The sequence below is a fragment of the Cetorhinus maximus genome, chromosome 19, assembly GCF_964194155.1.
Source record: "Cetorhinus maximus chromosome 19, sCetMax3.hap1.1, whole genome shotgun sequence".
NCBI classification, from domain to species: Eukaryota; Metazoa; Chordata; class Chondrichthyes; order Lamniformes; family Cetorhinidae; genus Cetorhinus; species Cetorhinus maximus.
Genome location: NC_135897.1, coordinates 37312959 through 37332778, shown reverse-complemented (window position 1 = coordinate 37332778; position 19820 = coordinate 37312959). Strand labels below are relative to the sequence as shown.

The 19820-nt window shown below is 40.3% G+C and overlaps 1 protein-coding gene across 8 annotated transcripts in view; it reads left to right on the top strand.

The window, feature by feature from the left end:
- dock10 (dedicator of cytokinesis 10) overlaps positions 1–19820 on the top strand; it is a 370245-nt gene that overhangs the window by 274909 nt on the left and 75516 nt on the right. For 6 of the 8 annotated variants that reach the window (XM_078563739.1, XM_078563741.1, XM_078563736.1 and 3 more), the window contains exons 26-39: positions 23–142; positions 1506–1580; positions 1913–2059; positions 3275–3358; positions 6579–6687; positions 10340–10518; positions 11197–11313; positions 11574–11691; positions 12235–12356; positions 13135–13252; positions 13656–13722; positions 14629–14676; positions 18647–18748; positions 19379–19503. In XM_078563739.1, coding sequence (XP_078419865.1) covers positions 23–142; positions 1506–1580; positions 1913–2059; positions 3275–3358; positions 6579–6687; positions 10340–10518; positions 11197–11313; positions 11574–11691; positions 12235–12356; positions 13135–13252; positions 13656–13722; positions 14629–14676; positions 18647–18748; positions 19379–19503 — 1531 coding nt within the window. The remainder of the gene's footprint in view (positions 1–22; positions 143–1505; positions 1581–1912; positions 2060–3274; positions 3359–6578; positions 6688–10339; positions 10519–11196; positions 11314–11573; positions 11692–12234; positions 12357–13134; positions 13253–13655; positions 13723–14628; positions 14677–18646; positions 18749–19378; positions 19504–19820) is intronic. The other 2 variants (XM_078563738.1, XM_078563737.1) reach the window with 2 other exon arrangements.

Sequence of the window (19820 nt, the reverse complement as noted above, 5' to 3'; positions counted from 1 at the left end):
TACAAATCTATGTTTTATGTAGTTTGTTTTCAAGGCTGAATTTCCTGAATTGAAGCAGCAAACAATTCATGAAGAGCTTTTAAAAGGCATAACCAAAGTCCTGACATCTCCTGATGCCACAGATGTTAAACGATTGCTAAAAGTAAGTCTTAAATTGTGAAAAATAATGTTTCTGTCAATGTATTTGTGTTGTCATAATTTAAATATATTCAAATATAAACCACAGAACAATACTATGGGTTGATTAGCATCTAAGGTTCAAATCCATTTAAAGCAAGCTGATGATCAAATATTAAACAAATATTGGATGCAGAGTATTTGAATACAATTTGGAGGTGTCTCCTGAATTCTGATACGTTTGGCGAGGCTTTATGGAGTACAGACGTGTAGCATTAAATTTGTTTCAATCAAGTTTAGCAATTAAATCATTATTTTTCCTCTGCGGAGCTGTGGATCTGTAAAATGAACATTTAACAAAAGCAGTTATTGATAAATTGAGGAACTCCTTTATAAGGGAGTTGGACAAATTTGGAATGCAGTGAAGTTTGTCAGGGAATGAATTGATTTATGGAATATAGTTGTTTTTACTCACCCTCAGGAAGTTGGACATCTTGCTTTATTATCTTTAAGAATCTGGCAGAAAATTTCCTGAAGTGTTATTTTGTGCAAGCTTTCTCTAGTTTTCTTTACCAAAGGAAATTGGGTAGTTGAATAAATTTAGTCACCTTTCAAGAGAGTACATTTAATGGCCCAAACATAACTATCTTCTTCCTTAACTAATGTTCATAGTTTTTAAACAAAATATAATCCTTCACATAAAAAGTAATTGAATTGTATTAAGCATTCTTCTTACGTTATGTGTATTTTTTTTATAAATACAGTTTCACTGCCCCTAGGCCATTAAAATTAAATCAAACAGCTGAATATTTTTACCCTTAACTTAAGCATCCTTTTGTGCTATCTGTTCTCTTTCAGTAGTTTTGTTTAAAGCAAGTGCTCTGCTATTAATTGGATACTGACTGGGAGGAGTTACTGTTGTTTGTCAGTATGAGAGGAGCAGAATTACCTGCTTGTGAAGGTGGTGATTAATTCAGTTTCATGTCAGCTGCATCATGCACGTCTTCTTCACACCATTTACCTCAGCAGCACCTCAAAGTTTTAAAGCTGTGGCTCATTGTTCCTCAGTGTCCAAGCAAAAATAGTCAGTTGAAAGTTAACAGATGGTCAGGCCATAAGTATTGTTCATCAGATTTAATATCATTGTAGCTATGACTCCACTGTAAACCTTGACAGTGAAATATGTACATTTTTCTTTGATTTTTGTTTCTAAAGTCATGCACTCATTTTGTCAGATAGTATAATGAACAGCCAGTGTTAGCTTCTAATTTAGTGTTTGGCCAACTTTCATGCTTCCACCCTGAAGTTCTGCCATCCCACAGGTTGTTTACGTTTTTATAGTTCTGGCCATTGTTTGGGTTTCTGATGATCTAATTATTGTTTTACAGCATTCATGGTTCCTCTTTGAAATTGTTACAAAGTCAATGGTGCAATATTTGGTTGATGATGACAAGAAACTGCAGGTAGGACTATGTGGGGGTTGGGGGGAGCACAGAAGCCATTTGTTGCAAAAGATAAAATATCATGTTACATTTTGATTAAATTACACCAAAGTATTGTACAACTACTCATTATACCCAATTCTGAAGTTACAAGCTCCCCTATTGCAACATTTGAGTTTATCCTTGAGCCAAGGAAAACAATGGAGTTCCAACCTTCGTAATTGTAACCAATAATGAGAAATAATTTAATGTAACTTCAAATATTTAAAATGTAATAATTCTAGTAGACTTTATGTCAAATGAAATGCAAAATCATTGTATCCCAATTCATTGCTTTTCTCTAAAATGCCTAGCTAAAGCGTACCGAGAGGTTTCCACTGTCATATCATAATGCAATAGAAATGTTGGTGGCAACTATGGGAGAACTAATTTACAGAAAATTCAAAGAAGCAGAAGAGGAAACTAAGGAGGCAAACCATTACCTTGCCAAGTTTGTAAAGGTAAATTCTTTCTCAGTCTGAAAATGCATCAAAAAGCTAATACTTGATCAGTATTCACATGTTTGGAATGCAAGGAAAAGAGTAGGTAGGGGCTTGGAGCAAGTAGAAATGTTTCTCCTTGTAGAATTTTTCTGAACAGAAATCTTAGTTCCCTTCTCCTAACCTTTCCTCATACACATCCTTCTTAATTTTTCTTTTCAAAGAATTATCCATTTCCCTTTTGAAAGCTATGGATTTTGATTCCATCATTGTTTCTGGTTGGGTATCATGGCCTTGAAATTCAGGCCCACCTATTTCTGAGCGTATGTAGGGTGCAGGGAAAGTGGCTGTGAGACCTGGGATCCACCCAATGTCGGGCATGATTTCCATCGAGCTGGTTAGCAGTCGCTGAAAGCAGCTCATTCATAAATCACTACTTTGTTTTCCATCCTTTTAGTCAACTTCTTCTCCATGTTACCACATTACCTTTTATACCAAGTGCTTTAATTTTATCAACAAACCTCCTATGCAGTACTTGATCAAGCGCAAGTTGGAAATCCATGTCCATGACTGATTACATTTTCTTTATCGATTCTCTACTTATCAAATTACTCAACAAATTTGTCAAACATGATTGACTTTTAAAAATTCATACTGGATGTCCTTAATTAACCCATGCCTTTATAAGTGAGAATTAGTTTATCTATAAAATACCCTCTGGAAGCTTGCCCTCTGCTACTTTAATAAAGGCAAAATACTGCAGATGCTGGAAATCTGAAACAAAAACAAAAAATGCTGGAAAAGCTCAGCAGGCCTCACAGCATCTGTGGAGCATTTGCTACTTTAGATTGGCTGGTCTACATTTCACCATTCTTTGAGCAGAAATGTTATGTTGCCAAACATCCAGTCCTCAGACAAATCCCTATATCCAACATCCACATTTTAACACCAAAGAATTGACTTGTCTGTTCTCTGCAAATGCTGCCTGATCTGCTGATATAGCAGAAAATAGTTTCCACTATTTCCTGTTTCTAATTTCTTCTTCGTCCCACATTTCAGGTTTGGGAACTCATTATTCATCAATTATAAAAAATGTGAATGATAAGTTTTGCAAATAGCATAATAATGTAAAGTCAACTTTAAAAATCTATAAATTTAATTTTAAAGATGCTGCAAAACTCTTGTTTTATTGGCATTTGAAGCATTAACATAATATTGTGCTTTGGATTTTTGCAGCGATGCTTTACCTTTATGGACAGAGGATTTATATTAAAGTTGATTGGTAGTTACATGAACATCTTCAATCCTGGAGATCATAAGGTAATTTTCACAATTTCTAAACATTAGAAAATCAAACATAACTTGCAATAATCTCATAAACATAATTCCATAATATGTAAGCGTGATTGCCTATTTTCTACATGAGCCTCCTCAAAACATCTCCACATAAAAGTGCTGAGTCATTACTGAATGAATACTACATTGAATTGTCCTCTAATCTAGAACTTCTGCTATAAGTTCTTTCAGATGACTCAAAAGGCTTAATATATGGGAGCTAATTTTAACCTAACCAATCTGGTGGGAAACTGATATGGTCTGATCTGTTGCCATTTTACACTCCACCTGATTCTTTTTTCCATTAAGTTGTGTCACAGACAAGGCCCATTTTTTGCCCATTACTAGTTGCCCTGACTAGGCAATGGTGACCGTTCTAATTGAACTGTTGCTATCCTTGTGCTGGGTCCTGTCACAACAGTGTGAGGTAAGGAATTCCAGGGCCAGCATTTAATGTCCTCTCCTGAGGTGAGTTTGGTGGTGGTGAGGCATTTAATCAGATGAGAGGATGGTGGGTGAGGTCCATGCCACCTTACAGTATCTGCCCCATTTAAGTCCATGCGGGAAGACTTGTGAGTGGCCTTCCTACCATGCTACCAATTGAGGCCCTTAAGTGGTGGGTGGGGGCTCACCATGCAAGAAGCCTAAAAAGCAAACAGTGTCAGGTATGCCTACGGGCTTTCAGAGTGGTGGATCCTTGTTGTCACAGAATCACACAATGCAGAAGGGGCCCTTCAGCCCACCGAGTCTGCACCGACACGTAAGAAACACGTGAGTCAGGAACTCCATGCATGATTGAGGAACCTGACATCAGGAGGGGCTGCTGAGAGCATTTCCTGCACTTGCTGTTGAACCCTTCCACCCACGACCTCCCCCTTCATCAATACACCTCTATAGCCTGGGCCTTGGGGGAGGCTGTTTCCCTCGTTGGGCGGGCTTGGCGTGGGCGGGCGGGAGCGGTTGGGAAGCCGACCTCCATCCGCGATCAGGGCCGGACGGCAATTTCATGCTGGTGGGCCAATTAAGGCCTGCCCATCCTGAAACGTGAGTGGCAGTGCTCGGCGCTGCCTGTGCAGCAGGGGGTTAGGGGTGGAGGAGGGCGAGCACAAACTTCACACCTGTGCGCTGGAAAAGCTCCCTGAGGCACAAAGCTGCCTCAGGGAGATGAACAGTTTAAAACATCAAAAATAAAGATTTTAAAAATGTTATAAAACATGTCCCCTCATGTGACTCTGTCACGAGCAGGGACATGTCATATATGAAATTTAAAATTTTTTATTTTACTTTTATTTGCTGTTGGAAACCTCATGCCGCATGTGGATGAGGTTTCCTAAAAGGCAAAGGTCGCTTGGCCTTTCCACCTGCCCGCCAACCATAAGGTTGGATGGGCAGCAAAACATTTCTCTAAATTACCTTTGCAATGGCCTTCATAGGCCTTTTAATTGTCGGTGGGCGTGCTGCCCACTCCGCCACTGACCCGCCGACTGAAATATCGCGCATGTGCACGATGACATCGGGACGCTTGTCCAACGTCATCGCGCGTCATTTTATGCTCAGTCGGGTTGGGCGTTCCCCTGCCTGACGAGCTAAAAATGCTCCCCTTGATGATCTTGGGCCGCTGGTGGCTGCATTACTGGCAATAGCCACTGCGTCCCTGGTGGCGGTGCTGAGCAAGCACAGCTGCTAGCCTCTGATTGGCCGGAGGCTCTCAGGGACAGGATTTCTTCTCCCGGGGTCCTTGATCCTGGGGAAGGCCTGCTGCTGTCCAGTTAAGTACCTGATTGGCACTTCCCCAAAGGAGGCAACGTGGAGCTCTAGCCAACTCCCCTGACAGGCAAGATCCTCCTCCCCCTCAACTCCCCTGTCACCTACATTAAGTTCTGCCTGAGTGTTCTGAACCAGTGCTGCTGAAAAAATAGCAATATATGTCCAAGTCAGGATGGTGTATTTAATAAACTCAGCCACTTCCTAATATCATAAGGTGTGAACTAAATTGGCTGAGTACCAATAACTGTGGTGGTAACCCTGAAAAGAGGCTGTTTAGGATCATCTACATCACCCTTCTAGCTGAAAACATCTCCAAACACTTCAGCCTGATCTCTAGCACCCGCAGCCAAAGCTCCAATGTACTTGGGAATATCAGTTAAGGGATTTCCACTTCCCACCACATAAACTTTTGAAACACTGATCTGATTCCAACTACACTGGAATTTATACAGGAGAGGTGATTGGGCAGAGTGAAAGCAGGAGAAGGCAGAAGCAAACAGATAGAATGAAAATGGCAATAAATTAAAAGCAGTAGTTAAAGAGAAAAATGGAAATTGCAGGCTAAAGCCATGCATTAAAAAAGCACATCACTAAAAGAAGGAAGTTTAAGAAAATAAGTAAAAAAAAGTACATCCAAGACAGAAAATGGAAAAACAAAGTAATTAAATGTTACAGATGGAAGTTAGAAATAAAAACAGCAAATGCTGAACTTAGCAGGTCTGACAGCATCTGTGGAGAGAGAGAAACAGTGTTAACATTTCAGGGCGATGAGCTGATGAAGGATGGACTGACCAAAGTTCATCAACCTGGAGCATTAACTCTGTTTCTTTCTCCACAAACGCTATCAGACTTGATAAATATTTTTAGCGCTTACTGTTGTTATTTCAAATTTCCAACAACTGCTATATTTTGCTCTTGTACAAATGGAAGTTAATTGTCTTATGAATTTTAGTTCTTTCCTCGAGTTTTCTTGATAGCGTTCCTGTACACAGACACTTTAGGGTAGATTTTCAATTTATCAGAGGTTAGGATTGTAGTTTGGCCGCCCATTTTAGAAACCACCTAATTTTAATGAGCAATCAATCCGCAATGCTGGTTTTACACCTGGGCAACAATGTGTAAATCTAGCTCGTGGAATCAAATTTTTTTATATGCACATCTTTAATGTGTGTATGAGGAAGGAAACACCAAATGGAGTGTAAAAATTCTGCATTATACAGAAAATATCTGATTATGATCTCGTACCTCTGAGTATGTTTTGTAACCATGTCTATGGAATGCTGAGAAAAATTATGTGCTATTTTAGAGATGAAGGATTTCCTACTTTAGTACTGGCTGGCCCATTAAATTGACTATCAAGCACAAAATTAGAAAATTGGTAAATCTTGACTGAAATGTCCAAAGAAATAAAATCGTGCTTATTATTTTCTAACTTCAGACTCTATTTGGATACAAGTTTGACTTTCTTCATGAAATTTGCAACTATGAACACTTCATTGCACTCAACCTGCCAATGCTGTTTTTGAAGAACAGATCAGGAAAAGAAGGTAAGTTAACTGTTTTCATTTCATGATGGTGGGAGTGGGAGAAGGTTGCATTGAGGGTTGGAGGGAGCAATGAGGCGGGCCCATGAATCTTTTGAGTGCCCTCCAGGGGCCCAAGAATTTTCACTGATCACTTTGAAGTTGTTAATTTTTTGCTGTTCCTCTGCTGTGTGGATGCCAGCTGCAAGCAATATGTGTTTCACAGTTCTTTGGTTGGGACTAGCAGTAGCACATAGGAAGTAGGTGAGATGGGGTAAAACACTACGCTATCACCTCTACATGGCAGCTTTTAAGTTATTTCCAAACAGATGGATTGAAAGATTTCTCAATGGGACTTAAGAATACAATGTGAAAAGACTATTATGAGTATCAAGCACCCCCAGCTCAAATATAGCATTGGTCAGATAGTTAATTTTACATTGTAGATGAGTGAAGTCACAATGCTGGGGCCAAAAGTGTGAGGCGACTCTGCTTGGGTGGGCAACAGGACCTGAAGAGGCCTGTTCTCAGTGGTGATCAATTAAGTGACTGCATTGTGATGGCAACCTGTCCCGAAGAGCTGCCTGCCCAATTAGGGTGGCCATTTCTGAGGCTGCACCCACAGGATGAGGGTGCCTCGATGACCAGGCACACTCGAGAGTGGTAAGTGGGGTCTGGGGGCACAGGGGCAGGCAGGCAAACCCCGGTAATTGGGCGGAGCATCTTGGTAAACTGGCAATGCTGTTACGATGGGGAAACCATTGCCACAAGGGGATCATCCATGGGCCAGGGAGTGCCAAAAAAAGGAAATCCCCAAATTTCACTGAATGGTCGGTGGGAAGTGGCCCGTTGGTCACTTAAGTGGCTGAAATGGATGCTGGGCAGGTGGTCGATCTACCAATTTTCCTGCCACTGGAAAAATGGGATGGCAGTGGGGAGAAGTCAGGTATGCCTCCCGACACGTTGTTGTACCATTTTGTCAGCCTTCTTGCCTTCCAGCCTATCCCCAAAGGGATTGGAATTAATAACACTATAGTTTCAATCCAGTACTTAATTTGTGTGAGCCCGCGATACAAATTGCCTATTTTGACAAAAGTCATCAATCTCATTCAGAAGAGTCATAAGAATGAGCAGTGTGGGAATTTGCGAAGAAAAAATCACTTTGTTAAAGTTGAGACATACTTGGTGCTGAGTTGAGGGAGTTTTATTATGTATTGGGCCATCAATGTTATATCTGACCTGACAATGTTTGATACTCAATGTCAAGAATGGAATAGTGCTGTATTTCCGGCACTTATGTTCCTTACTTTACTTACAAAACAGTGCAAAATATAAATTGCTACATTTGTATATGTAATGGTAACCAAGGCCAGGTCCCCTGTTCATTTCTCCAAGCCTTGCAGTCCTGTGCATTCTTCTTCAGCTGCTGGTAAGAACTTCCCGTTTTCAACTTCAATGAGCGATATACTTAGGGAAGAGAATACATGAGATGGTTTCCCTTTGCCTTCCTTATGTGTACTTAAAGGAAAGCTAAGTCCTCTTGTCGAAAGATCTTCCGCCTGTAAGCAGCTGACGTCCCTCAAAATTTCAGCTGTTCCATCGTCACCACTGAAAATTCACTGGTTCCGTCATTGACCATAGCTCATAACTCTGAGCATTGGACCTGACCTCGCCTTACCATTTGCATGAGAGGATTTTAATTGCAAACATGTCCTTGCACTTCTTCAGATGAGCTTGTATTCATGTGTGTACATCCAACAGTCATTGCCAAGAATCAAGAAAATAGTATTGGTATATAGACAACCTTCATAGCTTACCTTTTTTGCTTTTGCCTCCATGATTTCCATTTCACCTTCTCGAGGCACTAATGAGATCCTTGCTGTGGATAGGCATTGGCAAGCATAGTGTTAGCTTCGTAGCATTTCTACATTAAACATGACCCCGTTACACCGAGCAGGGCAGAGGTTGTCTAGCATTTAGTCTGCTCAACAATATATGCATATGGCTGCCAATATATGCTATAGGGCAGAAAACTCAGTCAAGGTGTGCAGTAGTCCATTCATTCGAGCAGATGTAGAATTAGGTTTGAATCAGTTTTATTGCAGACAGCATTCACACACTTTCCTTTCGCACTTTTTTTCCCATTCTTTTGTCAAAACAAAATGAACCATTTGTACAGCATTTTGTGATACTAAAGATGGGGGGATTATTACACTGAGACAAAATACCAAGGACTAGAATTTCTGCGGGAGGTCCCTGATCTCTCACCATAACTTTGGTAGAACAGTTGGAGGAATGGCGTAACCACAGGGGACGATTAGCACATGGGTCTTTGTGGTTCATTCCCAGGATCCCCGTCAAACATGAGGCTCCTGGTAAAACTCATTGATGCAGGAAAGTTGCAAACAACCTCTGGATCAGTTTCACTTACATGTAGTATATTGTGATATGATTTGCTTCATTTATTGTGCAATGTGTAGATATTGCACTGACTTGTTTCTATATGTATTTTATTACATGTTTGTGTTTCACTGGAATGTGGGGAGGGGGTCCTGGGTAGGGGGAAGGTCATTTCCAGGTGATGCAGAAGGGCTGTGAAACTTTCTGGTACCTGGAGGCCCAAGAATTCTTAACCCAACTCTGCAAAGTAATTTCTTTGAGCTTTCTATCAAAGTTATGGCAGTTCAGGTAAACTTGACAGAAACTCTGCTCCCCAAACAATATTCGGGTCAATGCTAGGCAGTGTTAAAAGTGGGAAGCTATACTCAAAACTGTGTAGACCAGGATGGGCCAAATCTTCCAGTCTTTGGATCGTCAGAGACCACATGTACAACTGAAGATGCATGTTGGGACCCTGTGGAAATCCTGCTGTGTGGACCTACATGGGAATTGCCCGGGAAGTTTCCACTCCATGAATGTCTCTGACTCTGAGCTAGAGATGGCGAATTTGGATAGTTCTGCGGTACTTACCTGAATCGTTACCCAGGAAATGTTAGACATACTAAAACCTAATCTAACAACTGAGCCCCCAGTCACCCCACCCTCCAACCATCCAACTACCCCCCTGACTAGCTGACTACCTTCTGACTCCCGACTACCCTCCGGACCACCCGACTACCTCTTCGGCCAGACCTGACTACACCCAACCACCTGATTACCCACTCAGCCATTTATCCACCACACCTCCTACCACCCTACTTGCCCTACCAGACTGCCCACACCCCCCTAGTCACCCTCCCACCTTCCCATCCTCCCTACGCTATTCATCCAACCCACTTCACCTACCTCTTCATGTGTAAGTCTCTTATGGCCTCACCCTTCTGTATCTCTGCAACACCACCTCCTGAACTCTCTGTTCTTCTGATTTCATCCTCTTTCCACCCCCTCGACATCTCTTCATTCATGTCTGCACCTCCATCTCCTTGACCCCATGTTTTGGAATTTCCTCCCTAAACCTTGCAGACTTTTCACTTTAATTTCTTTCTTCTTTATGATCCTCCACCAAAACCTCTTTTGTCCAAACCATTAGTCACCCCTTCTACTATCTCATTATTTAATTCAGTGTCCAGTTTTTTTCCTCACGCTTCTGTAAAGAACCTAGGGACTTGTTTTCTATCTTAATTGAGATTTATGGAATACAAATATTGTTGAAAGATTTTTTTTATTCCTAATATAGGCATACAGCCAGAATACACCTTGACAAATGAATTTTGTCGTAATCATTTTCTCATTGGGCTGTTGCTCCGTGAAGTTGGATTTGCACTTCAGGAAGATCAAGATATTCGACATCTGGCCATTGCTGTCCTTAAAAATCTGATGGCCAAGCATTCCTTTGATGACAGATATGCTGGAAAGGTAAATAATAAATCTGTTCATGGTATATTGATAGTGCAGTTGCCTAAAGCAGTTAATGCTTTAAAAAGCTATGTATTTTCAGGTTTGGTTGAGGGTTTGTGGTGTGAGGTTTTGTGCTTCCCAGGGGAGAGGAAGGTTTGGGGGATGAAGCATTCTGGGTCTGTTCTTACAACCTCTGAGCACCTGGTTAAATTGTTGCATTGGCAGAGTTTGATTACTAAGCCATCTCTTTAAGGAACTGTGAACGGTTCCACAGAACTGAAATTCATTTATTCATTCATGAGTGCTCTGCCCAAATGCAGATCCTTGGCTCATTGTCTTCTGATGCTTCATCTTGAGCTGTTTTCCTTGGCTGTTTTTTGTCAGCTGTGGCTTGCCATTGCCTTCCACTCTCGGGGAGAGGGCAAGGAGGCAGGTCCCAAGTCTACCTCAGCCAGAACGGGAATCAAACCCATGTTGTGGTGATATTCTGAACTACACCCTAGCCATCAAGCCAACTGATAGGCAGCCTCCTACAGAACTGAAAGAAAGGAGAAAAACAAGGGGGCATGAAAAATGTTAGAAGTAAAATATATTTTAAGAGAGAAAGATCTAAATGTTTCATAAAATGACAGAGAATTAGATTTATTGTTTCATTTAAATAGATCAGCTTGGTTAACAATTATGCGTTCTTTGTAGAGTCAGCAGGAACTGATAGCCACTTTGTACTTGCCATTATATGGAATACTTCTCGACAACCTTCCACGAATCTTTATGAAGGACATGTTCCCATTCAATCTCAGTTCGTCTAATCCGGTTAGTGTCACATCAAGAAATAACTAACATTGTAGTTACAATGACTAGAACATTGGTGACCTACCCTAATACATATAAAAATAGATATAATGTGCTAGCTTTGTATGTGTTAGTATATCATTCTGGCAATGTTGTTAATTTACTGGGTGATGTATTACAGAAACCTACAATTATACTATAAATACATATCACTACTATTAGTGATGATAACTAAAGATGGAGCTGATATTATTATTTTAAAGGAGTTCTCTAAATTTCAGGGTTCCAGGGATGACCTGAGTACTGCTGGTGGATCACAGAATCAATCAACCACACCAACAAGGAATACTAATTCACTGGAAAGCTCAGTTTCAAAAGATGTTTTGAATTCAATAGCTGGTATGTTGTAAATTCTTTTAAATCAATACACATTTTCCCCTTATACATTAATTCCCATTTATATCCAACTTAAGTTTTTTTTGTATTGGTTTTAATTGCCCTTTATTTGTTATTGGTCATTTTGAAAATTGGATTTATTTTTCTTATTCATTCTTTGGAAGTGAGCAACACTGGCAAGGCCAGCATGTATTGCCCACCCTTAATTGTCCTTGAGAAAGTGCTGGTGAGCCACAACCTTGAACCACTGCAGCGCATGTGATGTAGGTACATCCATAGTGCTGTCAGGGAAAGAGTTCCAGGATTTTGACCCAGCGATAGTAAAGGAATGGTGATTTCAAGTCAGGATGCCATATGACTTGAAGGGGTACTTGCTAGTGGTGGTATTCTCAATTGACAGTAATGACAAGTAATATTAGAATACATTTATTTTTTAAAAATATATAATTATTATTAATCAATTGTAATTACATCTATAATGCAAACTCTTATTCAGTGCTTCTTTTAATTAATTTAAGCATGTGATATTAACGGTACTATTTTTAGCTTTTTCATCTGTAGCTATTTCCACGGTGTCCAATGCAGACTCCAAAGGTTCACTTGGCAGTCTGGATTCTACCTCCGGTACCTGTGAGAAATTGAGCGAAAAACCTGATTCCTCTGAAAAGGTATCATTTTAAAGAATTAAATTGCAGCTTTCACAATATTTGGAGGTGCAGCTTATCCGTTTATGTTTTTCATAAAATGCTGTGTAAAAGCAATGGACGTTGCTGCATTTCTACTCCTTGTTGAGAGTTGTCTTCCATTTATATCATTACTTCCTGGCCTTCCCCTTCATCTTGTCCTCTTGACCTAGAGAGCAACCAAGCTTGGGCAATGTATTCTTACTCCATGGCTATTTGTGCAGTGGCAAACAGTAGGGATTGTCTGTAAGGCACAAGTCACTAGCGACTTAATGTTCGAGGGTAATCAATTGCTGGTGTAACTCTCCCATGTAGCAGGATAAAAGTTTGTGTCGTCTGCAGTATACTTGACTGTTGTTATATCCGCCTTCACGTCGGACAGTGATACTCATAGTTTGTGGGCCACTAGTAGCAGAAAATTACTTTTCAGCTTTTGCAGATGATCTTCTTAGTGGACTTCATTTCACAGCTCTGTGATATCATTGGGGTTCACATTCAAGAGAGAAAAGATGTACGTGTTTAAAAGAAAAAGAACACACAAATCTTTAAAGTAATGTATGGCAAGTTTGTAACGGTAACCCTCAAACAAATCGCATTTAGTGTGGCTTCAGGTAAAAAAAAACAATGTGTGTCCCTTTGTAAAAGCTAAATATGTGTCAGTTAAACGCTCATTTGAGAATCTCCAATGGAAAAATTGATACAACCCAATCACGCATCAATTCAATCACACATCACTTGAGTGACAATGCTTTTAACTCTCCAGGCTTATTCAAGACCGTTGTCTTTAATTGGATCCGCTATTCGATTTGACAAATTAGATCAAGCTGAAATGAGAAGTCTGCTTACATGTTTCCTTCACATTATGAAGACTGTTTCTGAGGGTAAGACTCTTCTTCCTGACATCATGTGACAGAGGCTCAGACAACTGGCTTCTCTATGTTATCCTGATAGTCAATGATGAATTCATTTGATGCTATAATTTCATTTTGTTTAAAAGTAATGTTTTCATATTATGTGATATTTATGGGATTGCATTTTCTTTGTGAAAAAGGGAAAAAGCATTTTTTTCATTTTACTGGAGACCTGTAGGCTGCAAGTATACTGTTGCACCTTAAAATCCATAAAAACTATATGCCTTTACCCACAGACCAAGGTTTTGCAGTCAAGGTTAAATCCTAAAATAATGAACAATTAGAAAAATATATTTAGAACATTAAACTTCAACAGTTAAATTGGGGATGGTTCAAACTTCATAATAATGAAATCACCTCTATTTCTTTCCAGAGATTCTTAAAGCCTACTGGTGCAAAGCATCATATTCAGAACTAATGGATTTCTTCAATATTTTAGAGTAAGTGGAGACCATTCAATTTTCTGTTTATTAGCTACCTGATACATACTAAAGTAATAAACTCAGGAATTATAAACGAGTAAAAATGTGCTTGGAAGATGTACTTAAGGGTTATTTCAAATATGTGTAGCACTGCAGCCATGCAATAGAGTATACAAATCGGAAATGGCATGATGCCACACAGAATTGTTGTATCAACTTACTGTGTCATTGATAAGTAGGAAAGGGTCTGTCTCCTCAGCTCCCTGTATGAGGTCGTATTCCTGTCATCATGTGTAATGTTAAGGAGAGGTTTAGAGAATTTCCACAAGAAGGGAGAGGAAATCTCTTTAGTACAGAATGGCAATCACTACAGCATGCTGTTTTCCCCTTGTTCACTGGGGAATGAGGTGCAGTGAAATGGGAAATCAGAAGGTGACAAAATTACATTTTCACAGTTATGGTCTGGGAAGTGATAAATGTATGAAGCAATTAAATTCAATCTGGATACAAAAGCATTATCACCTTATATTGTTTTTTATATTCTGCATTTATACATATTAATAAAGGTTAAATTAAAGCATGATTTTATTTTTAAATTCTGCTGGATGTTTGAAAAAATTAATGCCCAACTTAAACAAGTGACTCCCAGCTGTGCAAGGGGGCAAGTAAACCATTTTAAATGATGTTTTTTATGTTGAAAATTTCTAAGGCGCTACTGTGAATTAAATGACACTGACATCAGCACACAACTTGGCTGGGGATATTGTCCATGTACATCTAGTTGTCGTTTCATCAGTGCCAAATCCTTGACATAGCATTTGGCTTCCAGAAGAAACAACAAAATCGACAGCATCCGGTAATTATTTTACAGTGACATGAAAAATGGGGACAATTTGTGCTTGAACTTTTTTTGTTTTCTTTCAGAGTTTGTGTTCAACATTTCAGATTTCTGGGAAAAAGGCATGTGGCAAGGTAACCTTTACAATACTATGAGTTTGCAGAACAACAACTACAACTTGCATTTACATAGTACCGTCAATATATTAAAATGTCCCAAGGCGTTTCACAGGTTCATTTTCAAATAAAGTCTGACAACGGACTAAATAAGGAGATTAGAACTGGTGATCAAACACTTAATGAAAGAGACAGGTTTGAAGGATCAAAGGAAGAGAGAGAGAGAGAGGTAGAATAATGGAGAAATTTAGCGAAGGAGTTCCAGACTGAGGGCCGAGACAGCTGATGGCATGTGCCAGTAGTGGAGCAGTGAAAATTGGGGATGCAACGTAGGCCAGATTTGAAAGAGTGCAGAGATCTCGGAGAGTTATCGGGATGGAGAATGTTAGCCTGATAGAGAGGAGGTAGGCCATAGGGAAATGTGAAAACAAGGATGAGAATTTTTAATTTGAGGCATTGCCAGACAATTTTAGCATTTCAATTACTTTTAAACCGCTTATTTTTGGATCCATGGAAGGAGCAAGTGTTGATTGAGCCCGTGACTGAGTCATTTGATTCCTGTTCTGTGCTCCTTAATTGGCTTGAGCCAGACAGATAGTACAAATAGCAGCAAACGCCCTGGGCTAGGAGGAAAAATACTTGAGCTGTATGATTGGATTAGGCCTGAAAATGGGCACAGGGATCATGATGTTGAATTAACCTCTGCCCATTGCTTCCAATGCAGACAGCCAGCAAACATCTAATTTAAAAGATTGTAGCATGCAGATGATTTGTGCTTTGTGTATGATTGAGTGGCTGCATGCCTAAGCAGGGGTCACAAAATTGTGAGAGGCCAGCATGAGCTCTAGCTAGCCTGCCCTACTTGAAGCTATCCCGCACCTCCTAAAAGGGAGGTACAGTGTGGCTGGAACAAGTGCTGGAAGTCATTCTAATAGGGAGTTTCATGTGAGGAGCACTCAATAATGGCACACCACCACAGAGTGCAGGCTCAAAGATCCTCTTACGTTGCACTTGAGGCCTTGGTGTGGGAGGTGGAGAAAAGGAGGGATGTCAGCCATCCGCGCAGTCAAGAGGCCATCTAGAAAAGCTTTGAGACAGCAGTGGGATCAGATAGCCATGGCAGTCAATGCTAGGAGTCTAGCCCCAAGGACCTGGGTGTAGTCCCACAAGAAGTTCAATGACCTCACACAAGTAGTCAAGGTCATTGAGTATATTTTAAAATGCCATATCCCACAGACTGCACCAATAGCTTCACGCACTGCACAATACACCACACCTCATTGCTCACTTAACAGTCACCTCTATTAATCACCACTCATACCGAATTAAATGTATTGCAAGAAAGCTGGATACACTTTGACAGGAAAACACACAGCCCCTTTGACACCATACCCCTTTAGGATTGGCAAACGGCAAGGGGGTGAAAAGACAAGTATTGTCACTGTTGAAAATAATCTTGGAGTTCCACTGTTATAACCTAATACTTTCAATGAGGCAAGAAAAATAATCTGATTATTTTGGTCTCACCTGTTGAAAATGTATTATGAAAATTAATTATTTTTCATCAAAATATTTTAAAAATACCCAAGATGTTTTATCAGGATACACGATGTGAGAATTTCTAATTCAATGGGTTCCTTCAAATATCATATGAAAATGAAGAGTCAAATAGCCACAAAATTGAATCTGCTACAAATTCCATTGCACAGATTTCCCAAAAGTTATTTTGATATTATTTAGGAAAAATGTTACATAGGCCTGAATTTTTCGCTTGTCGGGCACACGCAATTGGCAGGCCCGGGAGTGGAGAGGAAACCAATTAACGGCCAGCCAGCGTGAAAGGCCCGCTGAGAAAGGCTCAGCACTGCCGGTGGGGGCGGCAAGAGGGCGGGCACTGACGTCACCGCGGGTGCTGGTGAGCGTTTCCATTGAGCTCCCTGAAGGCAGCCAGCTGCCTCAGGGAGCTGCAGACCTCCACTGAGTAAACAAAACAACAAAAATTCTGCAAAATATGCCCATAGAGCACAACAAGCACTTGAAAACATACCTCATAAAAAACCAGTCCCCAGATATCTCATTTTATTTCCCCATGGAGATTTCATTCTGCCCTGGGCCGAGGTTTGAGCAAAAATATAAAGGCCATAGAAGTGGACGGGCCATGACAAATCGCTTTCAATTGCCTCCTTAATGGGCTTAATTGCCCACGGAATTGTCAGTGGGCATGCCTCTGACTGCTACACATGCCCGCCAAGCAAGATATCACATGAGTGCACGATGATGTTGGGATACTCGCCTGATCTCACGCTATTTCGTGGCCGGACGAGTTGAGCGCGTGCCTGCCCGCAGGACGTAAAATTGTGGCCGTAGTTATTTTATGCATTGATATTTTCACAGATAATGCATTATAAATACTACACGCTAAGGGATCTTTCCATTTGAATTGAAATTGTCTCATCTTAAGGTAGTACTCCATATTGCTGTAATTAAGAAAATTTATAAATGCAGTTTAACATTCCATCTGTATACTGCACAGCAGTTGTATTGTTTGAAATTGTAAATTGTCTTCACTCACAAGCCTTAGAAGTCTCAAAATGGTGAATGCATTAAAATAAGCAGGAGGTTATGGGAACAGAGCTGATATCAGATCAATAATATAAGCTATCATTGGAACGAACTATTGACTACACCAATGGATGGGCTCATTCTTAAGGAACCACAATTCTGCGAGCTCCTTGTATTTGGTATTGGAGGCAAGGGCAGAAGGGACAGGGAGAAGCATTTTTATGGTGATGGTTAATAGTAGATAACAGAAGCGAAGTATTATCTTTGCTCTCCGGAATTATCATGGAGTCTTGGGTGAGCTGAGACCTTATGGTACTTGATATGGCCAACAAAATCTGGTGATGGATTGCTAAACCAGTTATACACAGGTGTGTTCTCATATGCTCACCTTGAACTTGAGGGAACAGATAGGACCATGCAAGGGAAGGTGGGAAAGAATACACATTCAAACGTTCTGTGATGATAAAATTTGAAGCTTTGCCTCATGGCAAAGCATATTCTTGATGTATTCTATTTTCTCCTCTCACTTGGTAATGGGCCTGATGAATATTGCCAGCATTTTTTGTTCCAGTTACAGGTTTTGAATTAAAAAGACATAGACCTGAATTTTCAGCTCAGTGGGCAGGCGCGATTGGCGGGCCTGGGAGCGGCCAGGAAAGGGACCGCCAACCATGATCGGCCCCTAACCGCAATTTCACGCTGGCTGGCTGATTAACGGCCAGCAAACGTGAAAGGCACATTGAAAATCTCAGTGCTGCCAGGGTGGGGGTGGGAGGAGGGCAGGCGGTGACATCACTGCTGGCATGGGCATGCGCTGAGACAAAGCTCCCTGAAGGCAGAGAGCTACCTGAGGGAGCTGCAGACCCAAAAACCATGCAGCAAAGTTTTGAAAGTCAGGAAAAAAATGTCCAAACATCACAATCAGGCACCTGAACATATAGATGATAAAAATGCTGCCATAGGTTTTTATTTTAATTTTATATAATAACGGAAACTTCATCCCACCCTTGGATGAGGTTTCACAAAGAATGCAAAGTCTGCCTGGCCTGGCCGTAAGGTTGGACTGACCACGAGAAATTGGAGACAATTGTGCCGTTCATGGGCTTAATTGCCCTCTTAATTGTCGGCAGGCGCACTTCCGACTTTTGCGTGCGCCCACCGAGCGAAATATCGTGTGAGCACGAGATGACGTTGGGACGCTCGTCCGACATCTTCTCGCGCGATTTTATGCCCAATCAGGTCGGGCGCCCGCCCGCAGGACGTAAAATTCTGCCCATAAATTGAATATTGGTTGTTGCTTTCTGCAGCTGTAAACTTTTATCAATCCACTGCCATGTTCAAAAATTTTTTTTTTTGCTTATATATATATATTTTCAAGTTGTTACACACAGCTGTAACCACTTTAACTTGTGTTTATTTGAAACAGGAAGTTAGCTGCTGCAGCTAAACTCGCACAAGCCAGCCAGAGTAATGGAACTCTCAAAGGGTCTAACCCTACCCATCAAAGTACTGGTCTTCTCTCTCAATGGTAACTCCTATCAATAAGTTCAGATAATCATGTCCAACTTATTTTACTGGCCTGTTATTGTACAACCTTATTAGATAATTAAATGAGTGATATGATTGGCTGAGATAGCACATAGTTTTTGTGTGTGTGTTTGCCTTAAAAGACCAAGAGTGACTGTTAACTACTGATGGTAATAACATGCAACTCTAGCATGTTTATACTAGAGTAGGTCCTTGAGCTGGTTACAGCAATTGTACTTTTTACTTTGTTTTGTCCCCAATCCTCTTAATGCCATATTTCACCCCATAACACACTGCAAGTCACAGTTTCACTCTATTACAAATCAGTGCTGTGAATAACACAATCGCCCCCTATTAAAATCCACCTGCGTTATGGAATATAATGAATCTGTTTGTCACCCTGCATTCAGAGTGTTTATATCAATGTATTTGCAAAAAATATGAAATTAAGGATAATTGAGATATGGAAACAAGAGAAAAAAGCATCTTCTCCTAAAATTATGAAATTTCAAGTTTAGCAGCAGTTTTACTTTTATTTTTTACTCATGTAAGTAACTCATGATAACAGCAGGGAGTTTAAAAACTGAAGGCATTTGTACTTTAGGTTACATTATGCCTTTTTATTTATCAGGATACATTCAGGCCTTGATGGACATAGACATGGAAGGTGCCAGACGATGCCTATAATACGTGGAAAGAATGCATTATCAAACCCCAAACTGTTGCAAATGATGGACGCTTCCAACATAATATCCAGTATGTTTAAAAAGAAATTTCAACATTAGGCATTTGTTTTTTTTGCATGTGAAATGTTACTTCAAGTGCCCTCTTAAAATAATATAAATCATGTTGAATTAGAAATCTCGAATAACTTATCAAATCCACAACTTACATTTATACCTTGCTTCTAAAGTAACAAAAATATCCCGTGTGCTTCATAAATCAGGATTAGATCTAGAAAAACTTGAAAGAGGTATTTGGGAGATGGCTGAAGGTATGGCCAAAATTTTAGAATACTTCTGAAGGCGGGAAAAATGCAGAAAAGTTGAGGCGTGTAGGAGAAGGATTCTAGA